At 44.8% G+C, this 21,128-nt stretch overlaps 1 protein-coding gene across 1 annotated transcript in view; it reads left to right on the forward strand.

The window, feature by feature from the left end:
- Window positions 1-21,128, forward strand: part of LOC126204449 (afadin) — a 711,881-nt gene that overhangs the window by 548,976 nt on the left and 141,777 nt on the right. The window contains exon 9 of the mRNA XM_049938836.1: window positions 20,690-20,940. Within this exon, the coding sequence (XP_049794793.1) occupies window positions 20,690-20,940 (251 nt within the window). The remainder of the gene's footprint in view (window positions 1-20,689; window positions 20,941-21,128) is intronic.

A 21,128-nucleotide genomic window follows, 5' to 3' on the forward strand; every position in this document is an offset into this window, starting at 1 on the left:
CCTCCTCCTCCTCAGTAATATGTAGCACTGTTTTCTTTCATTGTGGCTTCTTTAGCGATTTGTTTTATGGTTGTTCTATATTATCCGGTGCACTATCAAAGATGTTTATTATTTATGTCGTTGTCTAGAATATTGGCACAAGAGCATATGTCAACTACTGTTTCTTAACTCTTGCTCTTTTAACAATCTTACGTTTGTCGTGTTTTATTATTGCTATTTATTACTATAATGCCTTATATACGTTATAAGCTCATTACAAACATCAACTATTGTATCCCCTTTATTTTCGCTGTGTAATTAATTATTGAAAATTAGTCTATGCTGACGTTGGCGACATCTGGTGAACTTGCAACACAAACAGCTCGTGGCTACTGTACGGCAGCTTGTTTTGAACAGTAGTGCTACTGACAACATGACTCGTGCATAAGATGTTACTTATGTATATTTGACGATGCTGGTGCTGTTTCTGCATTTAACATTTGACGATGCCACTATGGCTGCAGTACATTAGGATGTTGTTTTTATAGAACAGGTATGCCTCTTCATACTTAAAAGCGAGTGCATATATTTGTCAGTAGTACTTTTCATTATGGTCTATGTATTGTTTTTAAACTGTAGGCAATCTGCGAGTATGTTTATGTTTTTTTCCCATTTTTGCTGCAGATCTGATAATCGTCATTATCGACCGAAACCGGTAATCTGATAACAAAAAGTTTGTGACCATAGACGTAAATTAAAGGAAACTTATTGTATATACGGGTCACTGTTTTATTCGCGACAGTGTCGCAGCTTATATTAATTAAATTTAATTTGGTCACTCTCCCTTTGTCAGAAGGCTAGACCAGATGCTGCCGTGTTTCCACATGCTTTGTGGCTAGATAGCACAACATATCAGTTCAAAGTGACACAGACACATGACACTATTTTTCAACATTTTCGCCAAGTCTCTATAAACAGCTATAGGAACGTTCTACCAATCTTTCAGTTCCTCGACAATAGATTTTGGTCCTTGGTCAGGGAGTCATTCGACGACTGTGTATGAACACCGGCTTCGTTGAAAAATTTCTTCCCCTCTCCCAGGTATTCTTGCAGCTTGCCGAAAAGGTGGAAACTTCCGGATCAGCACCACTCACGTGTGTGCGGTCATGGCCAAATTGTTGCCACCATTTCACTACAGGTGGACGCGTCATTGAATTTGGTTCATCCGCCGCCAGAATTTCACGACGAATCTTTGTGCAATTTAGACGTTTTGGCCACAAAAATCGAACTGTTCCGCGTGCTTCAACTTTGGAATACGTTTCCATTTCCAGCGCTATTTCAATCGCACACTGTTATCCGTACCGTAGCAGAAGTGTGTGTGCCGGAAGCCCGCAACATGTAGCCAGTCTCCCATTTTAGTTCACGGAGCATGTACATAATTCTCGTGTTACGACAGAACCTAAATCTAGTAGCGCGCCACTGAATTGTTTCGATGTCTTCCAGACCTGGTGGGGATCCCAGAAATAGAGAAATGCTGAGCCTTCTGAACACTCGAGCTGAGCCAACTGAAATGCCTGGGCTAGCAGGGCAGAGCGTATTAGGTTATGGAAAGGGGCCAAAATAAGTTGCTGTCAGCTGCACTCAATATACAAACTTTATTTATCAACACACAATATTACAACAAGGATGCAGAACACTCAAAACGTTAATCGACCTCCTTTGATTAACTTTAGATCGGCTGAAGGCCGCACTCAAAATCCAACTCACAAGGCCTAAGCAAGAAATTGAAATACAAGGTTCTTCTGAGGGTTGCACCCAAGAATATTTTCTAAATCTTCAATATAAACAGGCTGAAGGTATTAGCAATTTAATTTTAATGGAACTTGCATGGAGGCCGCATATTAAGCAATAAGAAGAGTTTCAATCAAAAGGCAGAAGGCCTTATCTTAAAAAATTAATGCAAAAGGGCAAGACAAGAACATTAATTTAAGAGATATTGATACTCGGTTGAAGGCCACACATCAACCAAATAACTAAAACCCAAACAGGGAAATTACTATGTAACACACAAGGAACGGCGCTTGGAAGTTTACAAGGACGGCCTGGGATTGTAACACTAACGCCCGTTTAGGTGAGACAGGCAGCCTGTTCAACGACTTCTTAATCTGGAGGCAACCCAACCGACAGGCAGCCGACCGACCAATCAGTAAAGTCAGTTCCGCTCCACGCAACCAGCAGAACGACCACAAGATTTCAATACACGACACACAGAATATTGGCGCCCACAACGACCAACAACACCTCAGCTGTCGAACTACACACCGCGCTGGATAGCAACAACATGACGAGGAAAATACACTGCCGAAAATTACGCCAACGACCAGGCAGGTAACCGGATCGTCAACGGCTACAAGGCAGAAGAAACCGCTGGTCAATTTCAATTACAGGGAATAAATTAAGTTAAACTCCACAGGAAGACGGCTGGAATCTTAGCCGACTTGAATACACACACGTTGTTGCTCGCGGGAATGTCCCAAAAGTGACAACCAGGATCAAACGAAGAAATGTAAACAGTTGAGGCTCGATAGTAGGCTAAATGAGGACTCAACTTTCAGGTTCAAGATCGGTGGGCGTCGAACTTTGTAGCCTTCGAAAGCAGCAGCTCACACTCCAACCGCGCGTGCACACAGCCAGCGGCCCAGGCCAGAGTAGGCGCGACGGGAGACTTCCTTGCTACTCCACGCCAGCCGACCGACTGGTCACACACCAAAGATAGTACAGCAGTACTAGTATCGATACACGCTGCTGCTGCCACTCACTCAGAGGACAGCAACATTATCGCGATAACCGCAGGAGAAATAAAACTGCAGGACTGCAACCAAGGTTTAACCCAAGACAACCACGAATCGAACCAGCCACGGCTCACCAACGACAGGTATCTCTGAATCCTGCATGTCCTTTAGCTACTTCTTCCACACAATATTGTTCCTGTCAGTCATTCAACATCTGCTCAAATCAGATGAGTCAGTGCTACTGACAATTTAAGGAAAATTAAACAAGTAAATGTATGCTAAGCCTTAAAATTCCAGGAAACTATCACAATATAAAGCGGGGGGGGGGGGGGAGTGGGCGGCGGCAGCAGCAGCAAATAGTTCAAATGTGTGTGAAATCCTATGGGACTTACCTCCTAAGGTCATCAGTCCCTAAGCTTACACACTACTTAACCAAAATTAACCCAAGGACAAACACACACACACCCATGCCCAAGGGAGGACTCGAACCTCCGCCGGGACTAGCCGCACAGTCCATGACTGCAGCGCCAAGACCGCTCGGCTATTCCCGCGCGGCCAGCAAATAGTAAAAAAAATTAGAGAACTAGCATTTGCGCCAGAAAGCAGAATGATCCTCCTGACACCAATAAACATTTCGGGTAAGGACATCGAATACAAGATAAGAGAAAAAAGGGCTCAAATTCTCTGTCCGCACTGCAGAAGAGAGGTGCCGCGAACACAAGCGCCATACCGAATTACACCAGGCCACTAAATCGGCCGTGGCTGACCATTGTATAAAGACTGGCCGCACTATGGACTACGAAAAAACAAAAATACTCTGTCAATCCTCCTACTTCTGGGACTGCGTTGCTAAAGAGGCCATCGAAATCCGACTACAGGACGATCTAATTAATAAAGACAGCGGCCTTCAACTTAGTCAGGCTTGGAACCCTGCACTCAGCCTGGAGAGAAAGATGCGGTCCCAGAGATCGAGGACCGCCCCCGACGGCGTCAGCAGGGAGACTGCAGACCCCAGTTCAGACCCAGGCGCCGCTTCCCCCACCACCGAAGACACCAGGAGAGGAACGGTGGAGGGAGTACCGGCTAGTATATGTACGGTGCCGAGAGGAACAGCACAGCATTCGTCCGGTACCACCTGAAGATGGCAGCGTGTACGTCTGCCGAAATATTGTGGTGAAATTACGGTCGGATACCCGAGAACTGTTCAAAAAAGAGAAATCATGGCTCATGTAGAAGCGTATAGAGACATTCGTTTTTCCCTGGTTCCATTTGCCACGTGAACAGGAAAGGGAATGGCTAATAGTGCTACAGAGTGCCATCCTGGATGCACCCTGTGTGGCTTGCAGAGTACGTATGTAGAAGCTCGTAATACTTCCACAAGCGACCTGCACCCGTGGCGCGTTGCATCTATCGAGCAGCGGCTCGCGTGCATGGCAGCGTATTCGGACACGACTGTCGACCTCGTGTGCCAAAGAGCACCACTAATCCGACCAGGCGACACGTTCTGTTGACCCACTAGCCAATCTGATGATCCCGTGCCCAGTGCTGTCGTCCTAGGCGATGTCGTTGGGTCCATCACAGGAACACGTAACGGCCTGTGTGTGCTGTGTGTGCTGAACAGCGTGCTTCGAAACACTTGCACTTGCATCAGTGTTATACTCTGCCGACAGATTGCTGCTTATCCTGCTTTATACAGCTTAAGCATCTTCTCTCTGCAGCAGCTCATACGTATTACGAATTCTTCCCAACGGCTAATTTCTCGCTAGCTGTCGACAGCACACTTTGAGGAAACTAGGGATGGTGTTTCAGACAGCAGCACGCCTCAGCGCATCTGCCTGCTGGTTTCATTGGCGTCTGTTGTAATCCAGGAACCGCCGCAGTGCGTGCAGTTGGCCGCCAGGAGTGGCGATCAGGCGACGCCGGACTGATGCGTATTTCAGTACCGCCTGCGACCGCCCTTATATTGATTTGTGTCGCTGCGCACCTTAATGTTTGATGCCACAATCCATCACACAGCCGTGTAACAAGGCTTACGGTCGAGGTCGCTTGGATCCCGTAACACTCTTGCCAGGATGTAATTTGCAAATCTAGTTGTCTTGTGATGTTTCTTCCGGGGCGTATCTTATGACGGATACCGAACCAAAGTAGCGAGGCTCGTGTCTTCTCAAAACCCCCATATGCGTTGCTCTCAATTCGAGGTGGTGCCCTAAATAGACTGTCTGATCCTGAAACCACTATGTCTTGCGGAATTTACCACTAGATGTCACAAGAGCCACACCCGCCAATAAATGTCGTGTGCCTAGGGCCTCCCGTCGGGTACACCGTTCGCCGGGTGCAAGTCTTTCGGTTTGACGCCACTTCGGCGACTTACGCGTCGATGGAGATGAAATGATGATGATTAGGACAACACAGCACCCAGTCCCTGAGCGGAGAAAATCTTCGACCCAGCCGGGAATCGAACCCGGGCCCGTAGGATAGACATTCTGTCGCGCTGACCACTCAGCTACCGGGGGCGGACATACCCGCCGATGGAAAGGAGGCGCATAGTATTCTGTTGTCAGTAGAGAAGCTGCATGAGCTAAATGGCTCTAGAGCTCAGAGACTCCGAACGTGGATGTCACCTGAGCAACAAATCCATGAGGGACATTTGAACCCTTCTAAAGCTGCCCAAGTCGAATGTTGTTGATATGATTGGGAAGTGCAAACGCTAAGGAACAACCACGGCCATACCGAGACCAGGCTGAACTCATGTACTGACGAACAGGGACCGCCAGTCATTGCGGAGGATGGTTGTTGTGTTGTTGTTGTTGTTGTGGTCTTCAGTCCTGAGACTGATTTGATGCAGCTCTCCGTGCAACTCTATCCTGTGCAAGCTTCTTCATCTCCCATTACTTAGTGCAACCTACATCCTTCTGAATCTACCTAGTGTATTCCTCTCTTGGTCTCCCTCTACGATTTTTACCCTCCACGCTGCCCTCCAATGGTAAATTTGTGATGCCTTGATGCCTCAGAACATGTCCTACCAACCGGTTCCTTCTTCTAGTCAAGTTGTGCCACAAACTTCTCTTACCCCAATCCTATTCAATACCTCCTCATTAGTTACGTGATCTACCCACCTTATCTTCAGCATTCTCCTGTAGCACCACATTTCGAAAGCTTCTATTCTCTTCTTGTCCAAACTAGTTATCGTCCATGTTTCACTTCCATACATGGCTACACTCCATACAAATACTTTCAGAAACGACTTCCTGACACTTAAATCTATACCCGATGTTAACAAATTTCTCTTCTTCAGAAAAGATTTCCTTGCCATTGCCAGTCTACATTTTATATCCTCTCTACTTCGACCATCATCAGTTATTTTACTCCCTAAATAGCAAAACTCCTTTACTACTTTAAGTGTCTCATTTCCTAATCTAATTCCCTCAGCATCACCCGATTTAATTTGACTACATTCCATTATCCTCGTTTTGCTTTTGTTGATGTTCATCTTATATCCTTCTTTCAAGACACTGTCCATTCCGTTCAACTGCTCTTCCAAGTCCATTGCTGTCTCTGACAGAATTACAATGTCATCGGCAAACCTCAAAGTTTTTACTTCTTCTCCATGAATTTTAATACCTACTCCGAATTTTTCTTTTGTTTCCTCAATTGCTTGTTCAATATACAGATTGAATAACATCGGGGAGAGGCTACAACCATGTCTCACTCCCTTCCCAACCACTGCTTCCCTTTCATGCCCCTCGACTCTTATAACTGCCATCTGGTTTCTGTACAAATTGTAAATAGCCTTTCGCTCCCTGTATTTTACCCCAGCCACCTTTAGAATTTGAAAGAGAGTATTCCAGTCAACATTGTCAAAAGCTTTCTCTAAGTCTACAGGATGGTTGTAGAAAGTCGAATTAAATCAGTGGATGTAATCCCTCTTTGAGTTCCAGAGCGCTACCGGCAGTCCATCTAGCGCAGTGTCTTTGCATGGAGAGCTAAAAGTAATGTTGTCGAACAGCTCCTCATAAGCAGTGCCTTTGTGTAGCGACTCGAAGTATGGTAAAGAGCGACTACATTGGACAGTGGATAAGCGGAAACGAGGGATTCTGAGAGATGGCTAACGTCTGTACCCTGTGGCAATCCGATGGAAAGTTTTGGGTTTGGTGAATGCCTGGAAAACGGTACCTTCCTTTACGCGCAGTTCCGACAGTGTAGTACAGAGGAAGTGGTGTTACGGTATGGGGGTGTTCTTTGGGTTTGAGGTGTGCCCCCTTATTGCGCTTCAGAAAATGTTAAATGCGAAAGGATAAGGACACATTTTATAGCATTGTGTGCTGCGTACAACAGAGGAACAGTTCGGAGACGATGATGGTGTGTAGCAGTGTGACAGTGCACGCTGTCATAAAGCAACGTCCGTGGGTGGTTTGGTGGCATTCCTGAAATTCTGTCCTGACCTCAACCAAATGGGACGTCTTAGTTAAAATGTCGATATCGTTTCAGACTGCATCGTCAAATATGCCTTCGCTGCTTTTGGCTCTTGTGGAAGAATGGACTGCCATTCAGACACCTCATCGAAACTGTGTCCAGCAGAGTTCAGTTCATGAAGGCGAAGTCTGGAGACCCCCGTGTTACTTTCCAGTAATAGGTGTCCGGATGCTTTTGATGTTATTGTGTATGAGCAACACTTCGCGCACCAAAGAAACGTAAAGACCTCTTGGGTCCAAAGACAGTCCACAATCTCATGGCCGCGTCTAGCAGAAAGTTCTTAAGTGTCAATCCTCTCAAGGAAAGCGAAAAGAGCACTCAAGCGAATGAGGAATCGGGTGATACAGAGAAAAGGAATGAAAATAGGCTGTGAGGCCATTCTGGATGAAGCTGCAGAAAGATTGTCAACGAATCGCCATTTAGTGTGTGGAATGTACATTTCTAGTGGCGAGCTAAAATCTTAGCAAAAACACTTCCAGGTGCAGTAATGGCCTGGTTGGTTAAAATTAGTAATATCGCTTCCACTTTAGTATACGCTGAATGGCCGAAAGTCATCGAAATGCACTGCATTTGGTGTTAATAACTAGTCGCTGCTCTAAGACCCCTCAAAAGAGAAATAAGACGCCGTGGATGCTAGAATCAGTCTGGAGAGATATCGATCCACGCGTCTTGCAGTGTTAAAACGATTCTTTTTACGTAGTTGGTGTTCGGTTCATGCAGTGTACGTTGGTATCGATAGCATGTTGTCTATATTACTAAAACGCTATCCCAGGCTGCGGTAGCAATTACAGTGCAGGGCCAGCAAAAATTTGATATTCAGTGTTTCGCGTAGCTATTAACCGAATTTAAAAATTTCAAATGCCATCATAATCTACTCATTATGAGGCCTAGTCTTATGTAGCATGAAAATTTAGGAATGTGGAATCTGTTTTCAGGATGAGATTTTCACTCTGCAGCGGAGTGTACGCTGATATGAAACTTCCTGGCAGATTAAAATTGTGTGCCGGAACGAGACTCGAACTTGCCTTTCGTGGGCAAGTGCTTTACCAGTTGAGCTACCCAAATTTAATATGGAATCTGCCTGTTGTCCGCCATCAGTGGTTCGGAGGACGTGGTGCGCGGGAAGGGCGAGCTGAATTTAGCACGAGCGATGCTTTCTAAGTCTGTGTTCATTTGATACGGGCTTTTCTGTGTCTAGGAAATTTATTATATTCGAGCTTAGAATATGCTCAGGAATTCTGCAGGAAACCTATTTTAAGGATATTGGCCTGTAATTTTACGAGTTATTCCTCTACACTTCTTATGCACCGCAGCCAAATGCATTTTTTCCTCTCGCTTGCGACTTCTGGACGAGAGTCTCATCATAAATGCAAGCTACGTTTGAAATCAGTAGAGGCGATGTGTTTGACAGTAGTGAAGATGAACAAATGCTCATAGTTGCCCAGATATGCATTTTAGATCCAATGTTTATTGGCCTTTTTTCTTCTTCCGGTCCATACTACAACCTCAGAAAGCTACCTACGGTCATTTCTCTGAAGACAGCGCACAGTTTGCTTCCCTTGCGCTACATAATAGCGTCTGACCGCCTCAGTTTACCGCGAGCGCTCACTACCCAGGCGGCGAGCGAGCGTGAGCACTCGTGCTTGTTTAGGCGACTCCTGAAGAAGCCCGAAAATAATGCCAAGTTGGCAGGCCATAACCTGCCATGCAGCAGACTAACTTGGAGCAATAACAAGCACTCTTTGTCTCATTCGCCGGGCCACACGTGTGGAACATACTGAACGTCCACCTAGACATTGTTGACGTCCGAAACCTGATTTCTTGTGTAATCTCCACTATCCTAAGACCCACCTTGATCGAAGCCGGTTACCTGGCGACGTGCTGCAGTGTTCACCACGCACGTGGCTGTAACGTAGTGCTAAACAATGGTGCCAGACGCCTCCTCTAGACTCAGTGTGGGGTGCACACTGCCATCCGTTGAATGCGAATGGGGCAACCCTTCCCATGAATTTTGGCCTCGCAGTTTAGTTTGTTTGTTTTTGTATGCGTCCCTCGTGTAAGTAAAAGTGCTTTGTAGTGTGAGAAGAAAGAGGGATATTTATGTTTGACATCTCGCCGAAGATAAAAGCTAATTAAAAAAAGTGGTTCAAATGGCTCTGAGCTCTATGGGACTTAACCACTGAGGTCATCAGTCCCCTAGAACTTAGAACTACTTAAACCTAACTAACCTAAGGACATCACACACATCCATGACCGAGGCAGGATTCGAACCTGCGACAGTAGCGGTCGCGCGGTTTCAGACTGAAGCGCCTAGAACCGCTCGGCCACACCAGCCGGCTGATTATTAAAAGATATCACACAGAAGGCAAGATATTACGTCAGTAAAACGTGACATGCTGTCAGTATTTTCCTCTGCTAGAGAACGCCAACCTTCGAACTTGAGACGTTTGTGAGATGCATTTGTAAACAATTTAGACAGAAAATAAGGATTTTGTACGTTGAAGTATCCCTTCTGCCGCAGTAGGTAATCTCCATTTTCTCTACGGATTTTGGAGTGTACTGACCGCATTTTCCGGCGAATAAACGCGATATTTTGTCAGACCTGTAACAAGATCTTAAAACTATGAGCATGTAAGATCTTTGTACAAGTTTAATAGAAATACGATGTATGTTTGCTTGAAAAAAGGAACAAATCTATTGTGAAACTGCGAGCGTTTACCAGTAACAGCAGCAGTGACATTTCGCCATTGTTGTTGTTGTTGTTGTTGTGGTCTTCAGTCCTGAGACTGGTTTGATGCAGCTCTCCATGCTACTCTATCCTGTGCAAGCTTCTTCATCTCCCAGTACCTACTGCAACCTACATCCTTCTGAATCTGCTTAGTGTATTGATCTCTTGGTCTCCCTCTACGATTTTTACCCTCCACGCTGCCCTCCAATGCTAAATTTGTGATCCCTTGATGCCTCAAAACATGTCCTACCAACCGACCCCTTCTTCTAGTCAAGTTGTGCCACAAACTTCTCTTCTCCCCAATCCTATTCAATACCTCCTCATTAGTTACGTGATCTACCCACCTTATCTTCAGCATTCTTCTGTAGCACCACATTTCGAAAGCTTCTATTCTCTTCTTGTCCAAACTGGTTATTGTCCATGTTTCACTTCCATACATGGCTACACTCCATACAAATACTTTCAGAAACGACTTCCTGGCACTTAAATCCATACTCGATGTTAACAAATTTCTCTTCTTCAGAAACGCTTTCCTTGCCATTGCCAGTCTACATTTTATATCCTCTCTACTTCGACCATCATCAGTTATTTTGCTCCCTAAATAGCAAAACTCCTTTACTCATTTCCTAATCTAATCCCCTCAGCATCAACCGATTTAATTTGACTACATTCCTTTATCCTCGTTTTGCTTTTGTTGATGTTCATCTTATATCCTCCTTTCAAGACACTGTCCATTCCGTTCAACTGCTCTTCCAAGTCCTTTGCTGTCTCTGACAGAATTAAAATGTCATCGGCGAACCTCAAAGTTTTTACTTCTTCTCCATGAATTTTAATACCTACTCCGAATTTTTCTTTTGTTTCCTTTACTGCTTGCTCAGTATACAGATTAAATAACATCGGGGAGAGGCTACAACCCTGTCTCACTCCTTTCCCAACCACTGCTTCCCTTTCATGCCTCTCGACTCTTATAACTGCCATCTGGTTTCTGTACAAATTGTAAATAGCCTTTCGCTCCCTGTATTTTACCCCTGACACCTTCAGAACTTGAAAGAGAGTATTCCAGTTAACGTTGTCAAAAGCTCTCTCTAAGTCTACAAATGCTAGAAACGTAGGTTTGCCTTTTCTTAATCTTTCTTCTAAGATAAGTCGTAAGGTTAGTATTGCCTCACGTGTTCCAACATTTCTACGGAATCCAAACTGATCTTCCCCGAGGTCCGCTTCTACCAGTTTTTCCATTCGTCTGTAAAGAATTCGCGTTAGTATTTTGCAGCTGTGACTTGTTAAACTGATAGTTCGGTAATTTTCACATCTGTCAACACATGCTTTCTTTGGGATTGGAATTATTATATTCTTCTTGAAGTCTGTGGGTATTTCGCCTGTCTCATACATCTTGCTCACCAGATGGTAGAGTTTTGTCATGACTGGTTCTCCCAAGGCCATCAGTAGTTCTAATGGAATGTTGTCTACTCCCGGGGCCTTGTTTCGACTCAGGTCTTTCAGTGCTCTGTCAAACTCTTCACGCAGTATCTTATCTCCCATTTCATCTTCATCTACATCGTCTTCCATTTCCATAATATTGTCCTCAAGTACATCGCCCTTGTATAAACCCTCTATATACTCCTTCCACCTTTCTGCCTTCCCTTCTTTGCTTAGAACTGGGTTGCCATCTTAGCTCTTGATATTCATACAAGTGGTTCTCTTCTCTCCAAAGGTTTCTTTAATTTTCCTGTAGGCAGTATCTATCTTACCCCTAGTGAGACAAGCCTCTACATCCTTACATTTGTCCTCTAGCGCCGGCCGAAGTGGCCGCGCGGTTCTGGCGCTGCAGTCTGGAACCGCGAGACCGCTACGGTCGCAGGTTCGAATCCTGCCTCGGGCATGGATGTGTGTGGTGTCCTTAGGTTAGTTAGGTTTAACTAGTTCTAAGTTCTAGGGGACTAATGACCTCAGCAGTTGAGTCCCATAGTGCTCAGAGCCATTTGAACCATTTGTCCTCTAGCCATCCCTGCTTAGCCATTTTGCACTTCCTGTCGATCTCATTTTTGAGACGTTTGTATTCCTTTTTGCCTGCTTCATTTACTGCATTTTTATATTTTCTCCTTTCATCAATTAAATTCAATATTTCTTCTGTTACCCAAGGATTTCTATGAGCCCTCGTCTTTTGACCTACTTGATCCTCTGCTGCCTTCACTACTTCATCCCTCAGAGCTACCCATTCTTCTTCTACTGTATTTCTTTCCACCATTCCTGTCAATTGTTCCCTTATGCTCTCCCTGAAACTCTCTACAACCTCTGGTTCTTTCAGTTTATCCAGGTCCCATCTCCTTGAATTCCCACCTTTTTGCAGTTTCTTCAGTTTCAATCTGCAGTTCATAACCAATATATTGTCAGAATCCACATCTGCCCCTGGAAATGTCTTAAAATTTAAAACCTGGTTCCTAAATCTCTGTCTTACCATTATATAATCTATCTGATACCTTTTAGTATCTCCAGGATTCTTCCAGGTATACAACCTTCTTTTATGATTCTTGAACCAAGTGTTAGCTATGATTAAGTTATGCTCTGTGCAAAATTCTACAAGGCGGCTTCCTCTTTCATTTCTTCCCCCCAATCCATATTCACCTACTATGTTTCCTTCTCTCCCTTTTCCTACTGACTAATTCCAGTCACCCATGACTATTAAATTTTCATCTCCCTTCACTACCTGAATAATTTCTTTTATCTCGTCATACATTTCATCAATTTCTTCATCATCTGCAGAGCTAGTTGGCATATAAACTTGTACTACTGTAGTAGGCATGGGCTTTGTGTCTATCTTGGCCACAATAATGTGTTCACTATGCTGTTTGTAGTAGCTAACCCGCACTCCTATTTTTTTATTCATTATTAAACCTACTCCTGCATTACCCCTATTTGATTTTGTATTTATAATCCTGTATTCGCCTGACCAGAAGTCTTGTTCCTCCTGCCACCGAACTTCACTAATTCCCACTATATCTAACTTTAACCTATCTATTTCCCTTTTTAAATTTTCTAACCTACCTGCCCGATTAAGGGATCTGACATTCCACGCTCCGATCCGTAGAACGCCAGTTTTCTTTCTCCTGATAACGACGTCCTCTTGAGTAGTCCCCTCCCGGAGATCCGAATGGGGACTATTTTACCTCCGGAATATTTTACCCAAGAGGACGCCATCATCATTTAATCATACAGTAATGCTGCATGTCCTCGTGAAAAATTTCGCCATACCCAGCGATATTTATTCTTCTGCCACCATAGCATCGCCGGCCGGAGTGGCCGAGCGGTTCTAGGCGCTACAGTCTGGAACCGCGCGACCGCTACGGTCGCAGGTTCGAATCCTGCCTCGGGCATGGATGTGTGTGATGTCCTTAGGTTAGTTAGGTTTAATTAGTTCTAAGTCTATGGGACTGATGACCTCAGAAGTTAAGTCCCATAGTGCTCAGAGCCATTTGAACCATCACAGTAACTTCAGCATCAAGACCAAAAGAGGTGGCGCAGTGTTTAGCACACTGGACTCGCATTCGGGATGACGAGGTTTCAAACCCGCGTCCGGCCATCCTGATTTAGGTTTACCGTGATTTCCCTAAATCGCTGCAGGTAAATGCTGGGATGGTTTCTTTGAAAGAGCACGGCGGACTTCCTTCCCCATCCTTCCCTAATCCAATGAGACCCATGGCCTCGCTGATTGGCCCCTTACCCCCAAATCAACCATCCAATCTATCAGTATCAAGAAAGTTATATTTATAAACATGTCTGGATGAGAAAAAGAATAACTATTTATAAAACAAAAATGTAGCTGTAATCTGATTTGCCATTTCCTAAAAGCAGTGCTTGTAATATTTTGTCGCATTTGATTTTTTTTTCATTTGGGGATTCCCTACTAAGAATCAGATAGCACACGTACAATTAGCAGCGCAGACTTCGGTCAAGGTACAAAAAATAACAACTTCCATTTCATCAATCAGCAACTGGTGTAGTACCTTGTCAGTAGCAGTTCTGCCACATTTTATTTTTGTTCTTTAACACCAGAACGAAATTTTGATTGACTTGTCTACATTGTGTGTCCGCAGTTACCCTTGCATCGATAAGACAGCTGCCTGTTGAAAGCGAAACGTTGCGTGTCTCCGTGCTGCGTTGCATGTCCTCGCTCCCCGTAGCGTGTCTCTGTTTGTAGGTCATTGATTTACGCACTTCTTTCGAATCCTCCCCTAGGCGCAAGCGACTGCCCAGAATTTTCCGCGTCTTACGTGTACCTCTGCTAGGCGCTGAACTAAAATAGTAAACACTTAAATAAAGTTGGTCTGAGACTAGTGCAGGGGAGTAATTGCACCAGTAGCCATTAGGCAATTCGACGACCTGGTACGGGCATGGATAAGATGGATGGACTTTGATAAAAAAACATAGTAAACAAACTTTTTTTTCAAAAGTAAATTAATTTCATCAAGTACTCTCCTTTTAACGCAATGAATTTGGTCCAGCGAGACACATTTTATTGCCTCAGAAAAAGAGTTTGTTTATATATGCATAATACTCGTCTGCAGGACAGGTTGGTTCAAATGGCTCTGAGCACTATGGGACTTAACATCTGAGGTCATCAGTTCCCTAGAACTTAGAACTACTTAAACCTAACTAACCTAAGGACATCACACGCATCCATGATCGAGGCAGGTTTCGAACCCGCTACCGTAGCGGTTGCGCGGTTCCAGACTGAAGTGCCTAGAACCGCTCGGCCAGCAAGACAGGTAACTTTTTTATTGAACAAAACTTCCTTCATTCCAAATCTCTTAAAAAAAATCGTTTAGTCTCTTTGGGTCAATTGTGTATTACAACTGGGGGGGGGGGGGGGCGTATTTCACATATTGTATACTTGTACACTCCTGGAAATGGAAAAAAGAACACATTGACACCGGTGTGTCAGACCCACCATACTTGCTCCGGACACTGCGAGAGGGCTGTACAAGCAATGATCACACGCACGGCACAGCGGACACACCAGGAACCGCAGTGTTGGCCGTCGAATGGCGCTAGCTGCGCAGCATTTGTGCACCGCCGCCGTCAGTGTCAGCCAGATTGCCGTGGCATACGGAGCTCCATCGCAGTCTTTAACACTGGTAGCATGCCGCGACAGTGTGGACGTGAACCGTATGTGCAGTTGACGGACTTTGAGCGAGGGCGTATAGTGGGCATGCGGGAGGCCGGGTGGACGTACCGCCGAATTGCTCAACACGTGGGGCGTGAGGTCTCCACAGTACATCGATGTTGTCGCCAGTGGTCGGCGGAAGGTGCACGTGCCCGTCGACCTGGGACCGGACCGCAGCGACGCACGGATGCACGCCAAGACCATAGGATCCTACGCAGTGCCGTAGGGGACCGCACCGCCACTTCCCAGCAAATTAGGGACACTGTTGCTCCTGGGGTATCGGCGAGGACCATTCGCAACCGTCTCCATCAAGCTGGGCTACGGTCCCGCACACCGTTAGGCCGTCTTCCGCTCACGCCCCAACATCGTGCAGCCCGCCTCCAGTGGTGTCGCGACAGGCATGAATGGAGAGACGAATGGAGACGTGTCGTCTTCAGCGATGAGAGTCGCTTCTGCCTTGGTGCCAATGATGGTCGTATGCGTGTTTGGCGCCGTGCAGGTGAGCGCCACAATCAGGACTGCATACGACCGAGACACACAGGGCCAACACCCGGCATCATGGTGTGGGGAGAGATCGTCGAGGGGACACTGAATAGTGCACGGTACATCCAAACCGTCATCGAACCCATCGTTCTACCATTCCTAGACCGGCAAGGGAACTTGCTGTTCCAACAGGACAATGCACGTCCGCATGTATCCCGTGCCACCAAACGTGCTCTAGAAGGTGTAAGTCAATTGCCCTGGCCAGCAAGATCTCCGGATCTGTCCCCCATTGAGCATGTTTGGGACTGGATGAAGCGTCGTCTCACGCGGTCTGCACGTCCAGCACGAACGCTGGTCCAACTGAGGCGCCAGGTGGAAATGGCATGGCAAGCCGTTCCACAGGACTACATCCAGCATCTCTACGATCGTCTCCATGGGAGAATAGCAGCCTGCATTGCTGCGAAAGGTGGATATACACTGTACTAGTGCCAACATTGTGCATGCTCTGTTGCCTGTGTCTATGTGCCTGTGGTTCTGTCAGTGTGATCATGTGATGTATCTGACCCCAGGAATGTGTCAATAAAGTTTCCCCTTCCTGGGACAATGAATTCACGGTGTTCTTATTTCAATTTCCAGGAGTGTAGTTCGCGACTAAATGCAACTCTTCGGCTTACTAAATGTGATGGAAATCGAATAAGTCATGTTTGAACGGTTGTTAGCTTTTCTTTTAAAAATGAAAAATAGAACACGTCCTGACATATTTCAATGAAGAACCTGCCTATAGTGATAACGACCTAGAGTCTTCCGTTGCCTGGTAGACTTCCTGCCACGTGCGGGGGTCGTTCTAAAAGTAAAGGACGTGTGTTTATCCACAGATTTTTACTCGAGATAATGAAAGAAAACTTATTTTACAGCATATATTTACCTGTTGTTCTACGTAATCATCGTTCAAATTTATACGTTTGTTGCGCTCTAGAACCTTTCCGATGCCTTCACACATTAGCAGTTGTCGCCAAGTTGTGAGAATCGTTAACGTCCTTTTTCAGAAATTTCAATTTGCACAGCATTCCTTTAATTTGTGAAAAAGATTTCAAAGCCATAAGTGATTATAGGGAGAAGAAAAACTTTGAAGATTCGTAGTGAGGTAATTTCGTTTGTTGCAGATATGGTTAGTGTGGTGTTCGAATGTGAGTTTGGAGTCAATGATGATGCCCAGATATTTGATATGGGTCTTCCGCGCTAGTTTGCTTCCTTGTGTAGCAATTACAGCATCCTGAGATATCCGTTTGTTTTTAAACATAACTGCTTGTGTTTTGATGGTACTAATAGTTACTTTCCAAAGAATAGACCAGTTATCCAGTCGTAACTTTTCTTAGGTGATGATGTTTGCGAGCTATTAACTCGAGATTGGAGCTGCTGCTATAGTTAGCCGTGTTATCCCCAAAACGGAGCTGCCCCCCGGTTGTTGCGGCATATCGTTCGTATAAAGCGTGGGTCTATAACGAAGCCACGACTTCAGACTTTTGTTGGCATCAGCTAGTTGTTGGATTTGTGAAATTAGAGCTCTCGGGTGAATTCATTCGAACTATGTTGTAGGTCCCTTAATAATGATAGTACGGAATAAAAGAATTCATGATAATGTGAGGTAGGAAAACGTCGAACAAGCGCGTCTGTATATCTCGTTCATCCACATGACTGGCTCGTCAATTTGATTACTCTGCCCGAACGAGCGTGTGACATGCTACATTGTGGAAACAATAGCCACTGCACAGATGCGATCCTGTTAGGCCAAAACGACATTGCTTTAGACGAGCATCGGTTATTTTTCACGGTCACGTGGATTGAGCTTTTGTCAGCGCTCTGAATAGGATAACAGGTAATCCCTTATACGAAAGCGTACAAAACGGTTCGTTGATGAACTTGCCCTTGACGACACGTCATCGATGTTTGATCTGTGCCATTGGTAAAAACGCTTCCCAAACATTGGTTATTTCAGTTATTTACTTTAAAACTCCCTGAGACTTTGGGTTACATATTTGTGGTCATCAAGTCAGTCTGCTATACGCTAGAAAATGGGTTGTTAACCTTTATCTTGGGGCATGCCGTCGCTGTATGTCTTGGGTTAAAGTATTTAAAACAAATGTAATATATCTTGGCACTATATATTTTTTGTATGTCTGAAGCTTAACTCATTTTCGAACATCATACAAGTTTTCGACTTTATGCCAACTTCAGTTTTTCATCTTGCTTCGATTTAAACGGGATACATGTGAACAAGCATTTTTGTCAGTCTCAGCAAAAATAACGTGCCAGATTAAATTTAATGCAAAAATATTCATATATGTGAAATTAACTATGTTTACCTCCAGTCTGTCTTTGAAAATTTGTCGTCTGCCAATTGGAAATAATTCGTATTCTAACTGTAATTTTTCCTCTGATGCAGACGTTAATTATGAAATGATACAACGAAAACAAACATTTTAAATTCGTATTCGCTACTATTTTTGCATTAAATTAATCGTAAACGCTACTTTCGCGAAAAATTAATAGCAATGCTATTTTGTTAATTGATGAAGCAGAAGCAGGTGTAAATTTGAAGGTCGCGGAAAGGCACTTCTGTAGGGGGGGGAGGGGAGGGGGGAACCGACAAGTGGATGCCTACTTTACCTGGATTGTCTTCGAAGGCACACAATGGACTAGGTTTTTTTTCTCTAATTCTCAAGAAACTATTGTGGAATATCCAACTGTTCCCGTCTTTCAAGAATGGTGAACAAATACACCACGCAACATACATTGTGCTTTCCCGTGCCCAGTTCCTCACGCAAATGTGTTCCCGTACTTAAGAGATGCCATCAGTCCCCCCTGCCGTGGAAGTTAATCGATGGCCATCCATCATGATTCGGTGAACCTGTCAAACGCTTCCTCCTGCACTGCCTTGTCGTCCTTACCCACTTCGTCCAAAAGGCACGTTCTGGCTCATTTGAATCAAACATTGTACGTCCTCATAGAACAATGCACCCTTTCACGAAATAGCATTCACTTTTGATTTCCTTTTGAGCTTTTCCTCCCAGGCGAAACAATTCGACAATACTACACATTACCGAAGTACATCAGTAGCAGTCGGGATGTTAATGTCTGAGGTTTAAAACTGGCGTGACATCCGTAGCGTGACATCAGTATGAAGACATTGCTTCCATTTTTAGTATCTTTTGTACAGGTATCGCATTGTAACTGGAAATTTCGTTTGGTTGATCAGATCACAAACTATTAAGTGCCGCGCGGGATTAGCCGAGCGGTCTAAGGCGCTACAGTCGTGGACTGTGCGGCTGGTCCCGGCAGAGGTTCGAGTCCTCCCTCGGACATGGGTGTGTGTGTTTGTCCTTACGATAATTTAGGTTAACTAGTTTGTAAGCTTAGGGACTGATGACCTTAGCAGTTAAGTCCCGTAAGATTTCACACACATTGAACACTGTTCATTAAGCTCCTCCCGAACAGGCCGTGAAGGCCCAACAGAATCGACCGGCCGCCGTGTCATCCTCAGCCCATAGGCGTCATTCGATGCGGATACGGAGGGGCATGTGGTCTTCACGCTGCTCTCCCGGCTGTATGTCAATTTCCAAGACTGGATACCAAAATATAAGTTCTCTAAATTTACCCAATATGGTTTTGGGAAAACAATGTTGGACTTGAGAGCTCGCTAGATACTTGTCACAAGTCGCGGAGCGGCGCTAGTCACGACTTGCGGGTCCAGCGATATCTATTACGGACTGCAGTCGATATCTGCAACCCCTAACAAGTGTTATCAAACGTTGATACCACAATATTAGTGTCCTAGCTGTGTTTCTTTGAATTCTTGAGATATTTGGTGTTGTGTTCACTTGATAAAGGCACGAAACACTGGAGCAACAATTTAGAATAAATATCATATGTGTGCTGTCGTGTTAACCGATGCACTGCATATCTGAAGAGGCATCCAACAAATCTGTCATCTGTTCAGCATCCTTGCCACTTATTTCATGTATTCATTGTATTATCCCTAGATAATCAGATTTAAATGATATGATAAGCATCAGAAGTTTTCCAATAACGTTATAATCGAAAAGTGTTGTGTTGCTGTTGCCATTCTTCGTTATGGGCTGCTAATCTAAGCCCCTGCTCTATCTTTGCATTGCTCTTCACTTTGAATTTCTCCTGTTCATTGCCCTCCTCCTTGAATTATAGTAAGTCATTTCACTCTTGCTTCTTTGGTTCTGTTTCTCTTGCAGATCTTCTGCCTCTTTCACACAACTTCCATCTCACTTGTGCATCACATCTATGCCACTCTAAAAACTGTAAAGCATTCTCAGTCTTCAGAAAACGTTGTGTTTGGGGCGAGGGGGGGGGGGGTGGCAGAGGTGAGCTTCCATCTAGCCACTAATTTTCTCCACCTACTGCCATTCATGCACAGCCACCACCACTAAACTTTCTTATTTTATCTATCATCACAGTCACGAGGCCAGACTGCGGAGAAAAGTGAGGAGTTGGAGGATGACATTCTTTTGATGGTCTGCAGTTTGAGATACTGTGTGTGATGTGTGGAACGTTGAACTTGCTTCTGCCCTTCGATCGTTCTTACTATAAAGGGTTATAGTAGACAATTTTAGACATGTGCAGGACTCTTCACTGTGTGGTAGATTCTCGACAGATAGGGGTTATTATCAGGGATAATTCCCTAGTGTGCTTCATCTTCATTAAGTTACACAGTGAAGTATGGCACTGCCTGATGATTTGTATCCAGCACGCACTGCTGGCTGCGCTTATACCGGTCACCGTTAACCTAGTGAAACATTGTACTTGTCAGATTCAAACATATACATTTTACATTACTTAAGCTTTTGTTAAAATATTGTTGATTATTGAATAATTTACATTTGCATTTTAGCATCAAAAGATAACTTTACTCATTGTCTTGCTTAAATTTTTTCTCTCTTTCTTTTTTACCTGTGCCACCTAATGGTTTTGGAGGATTGGCTAGAATGTAACATAGTGTAACCCCTGATACATATAACACAGTTCCGTGTGATCTCTTTGCAGATGGGTCTGATGTGGTGAGTGGGGTCCCGAAGCGCCACCGCCTGCAACCCAATGTGACGGAGGTAGGCAGCGAGCGGCCGGCAGGGCCTGCTGGGCAGCAGGCGCAGTCACTACAGCTGTTTGGACCCAACATCAGGCCACGACACTGTGTTGTCGCCCATACTGAGGGCATCGTCACTGTCACCCCCTGTTCTCGGGATGCCGAGACCTACGTTAACAACCAGCGCATCTACGAGACAACTATCCTGCAGGTGATGCATCTGAAACCGCCTCAATTTTTAGGATAATTAACCTTTGTAGTAAGCAAAATAAGACTCAACTTAACGAGGCTTGCAGTGTTTTTATTCTTGTTGCATTCCCATATCCTTTTCTGCACTCCAGGTACATTACTTACATGGTAGTATTTACAGCTCACAGGTAATGTAACTTCCTGAAAGAA

Source organism: Schistocerca nitens, chromosome 9, assembly GCF_023898315.1.
Source record: "Schistocerca nitens isolate TAMUIC-IGC-003100 chromosome 9, iqSchNite1.1, whole genome shotgun sequence".
Classification (NCBI taxonomy): Eukaryota; Metazoa; Arthropoda; class Insecta; order Orthoptera; family Acrididae; genus Schistocerca; species Schistocerca nitens.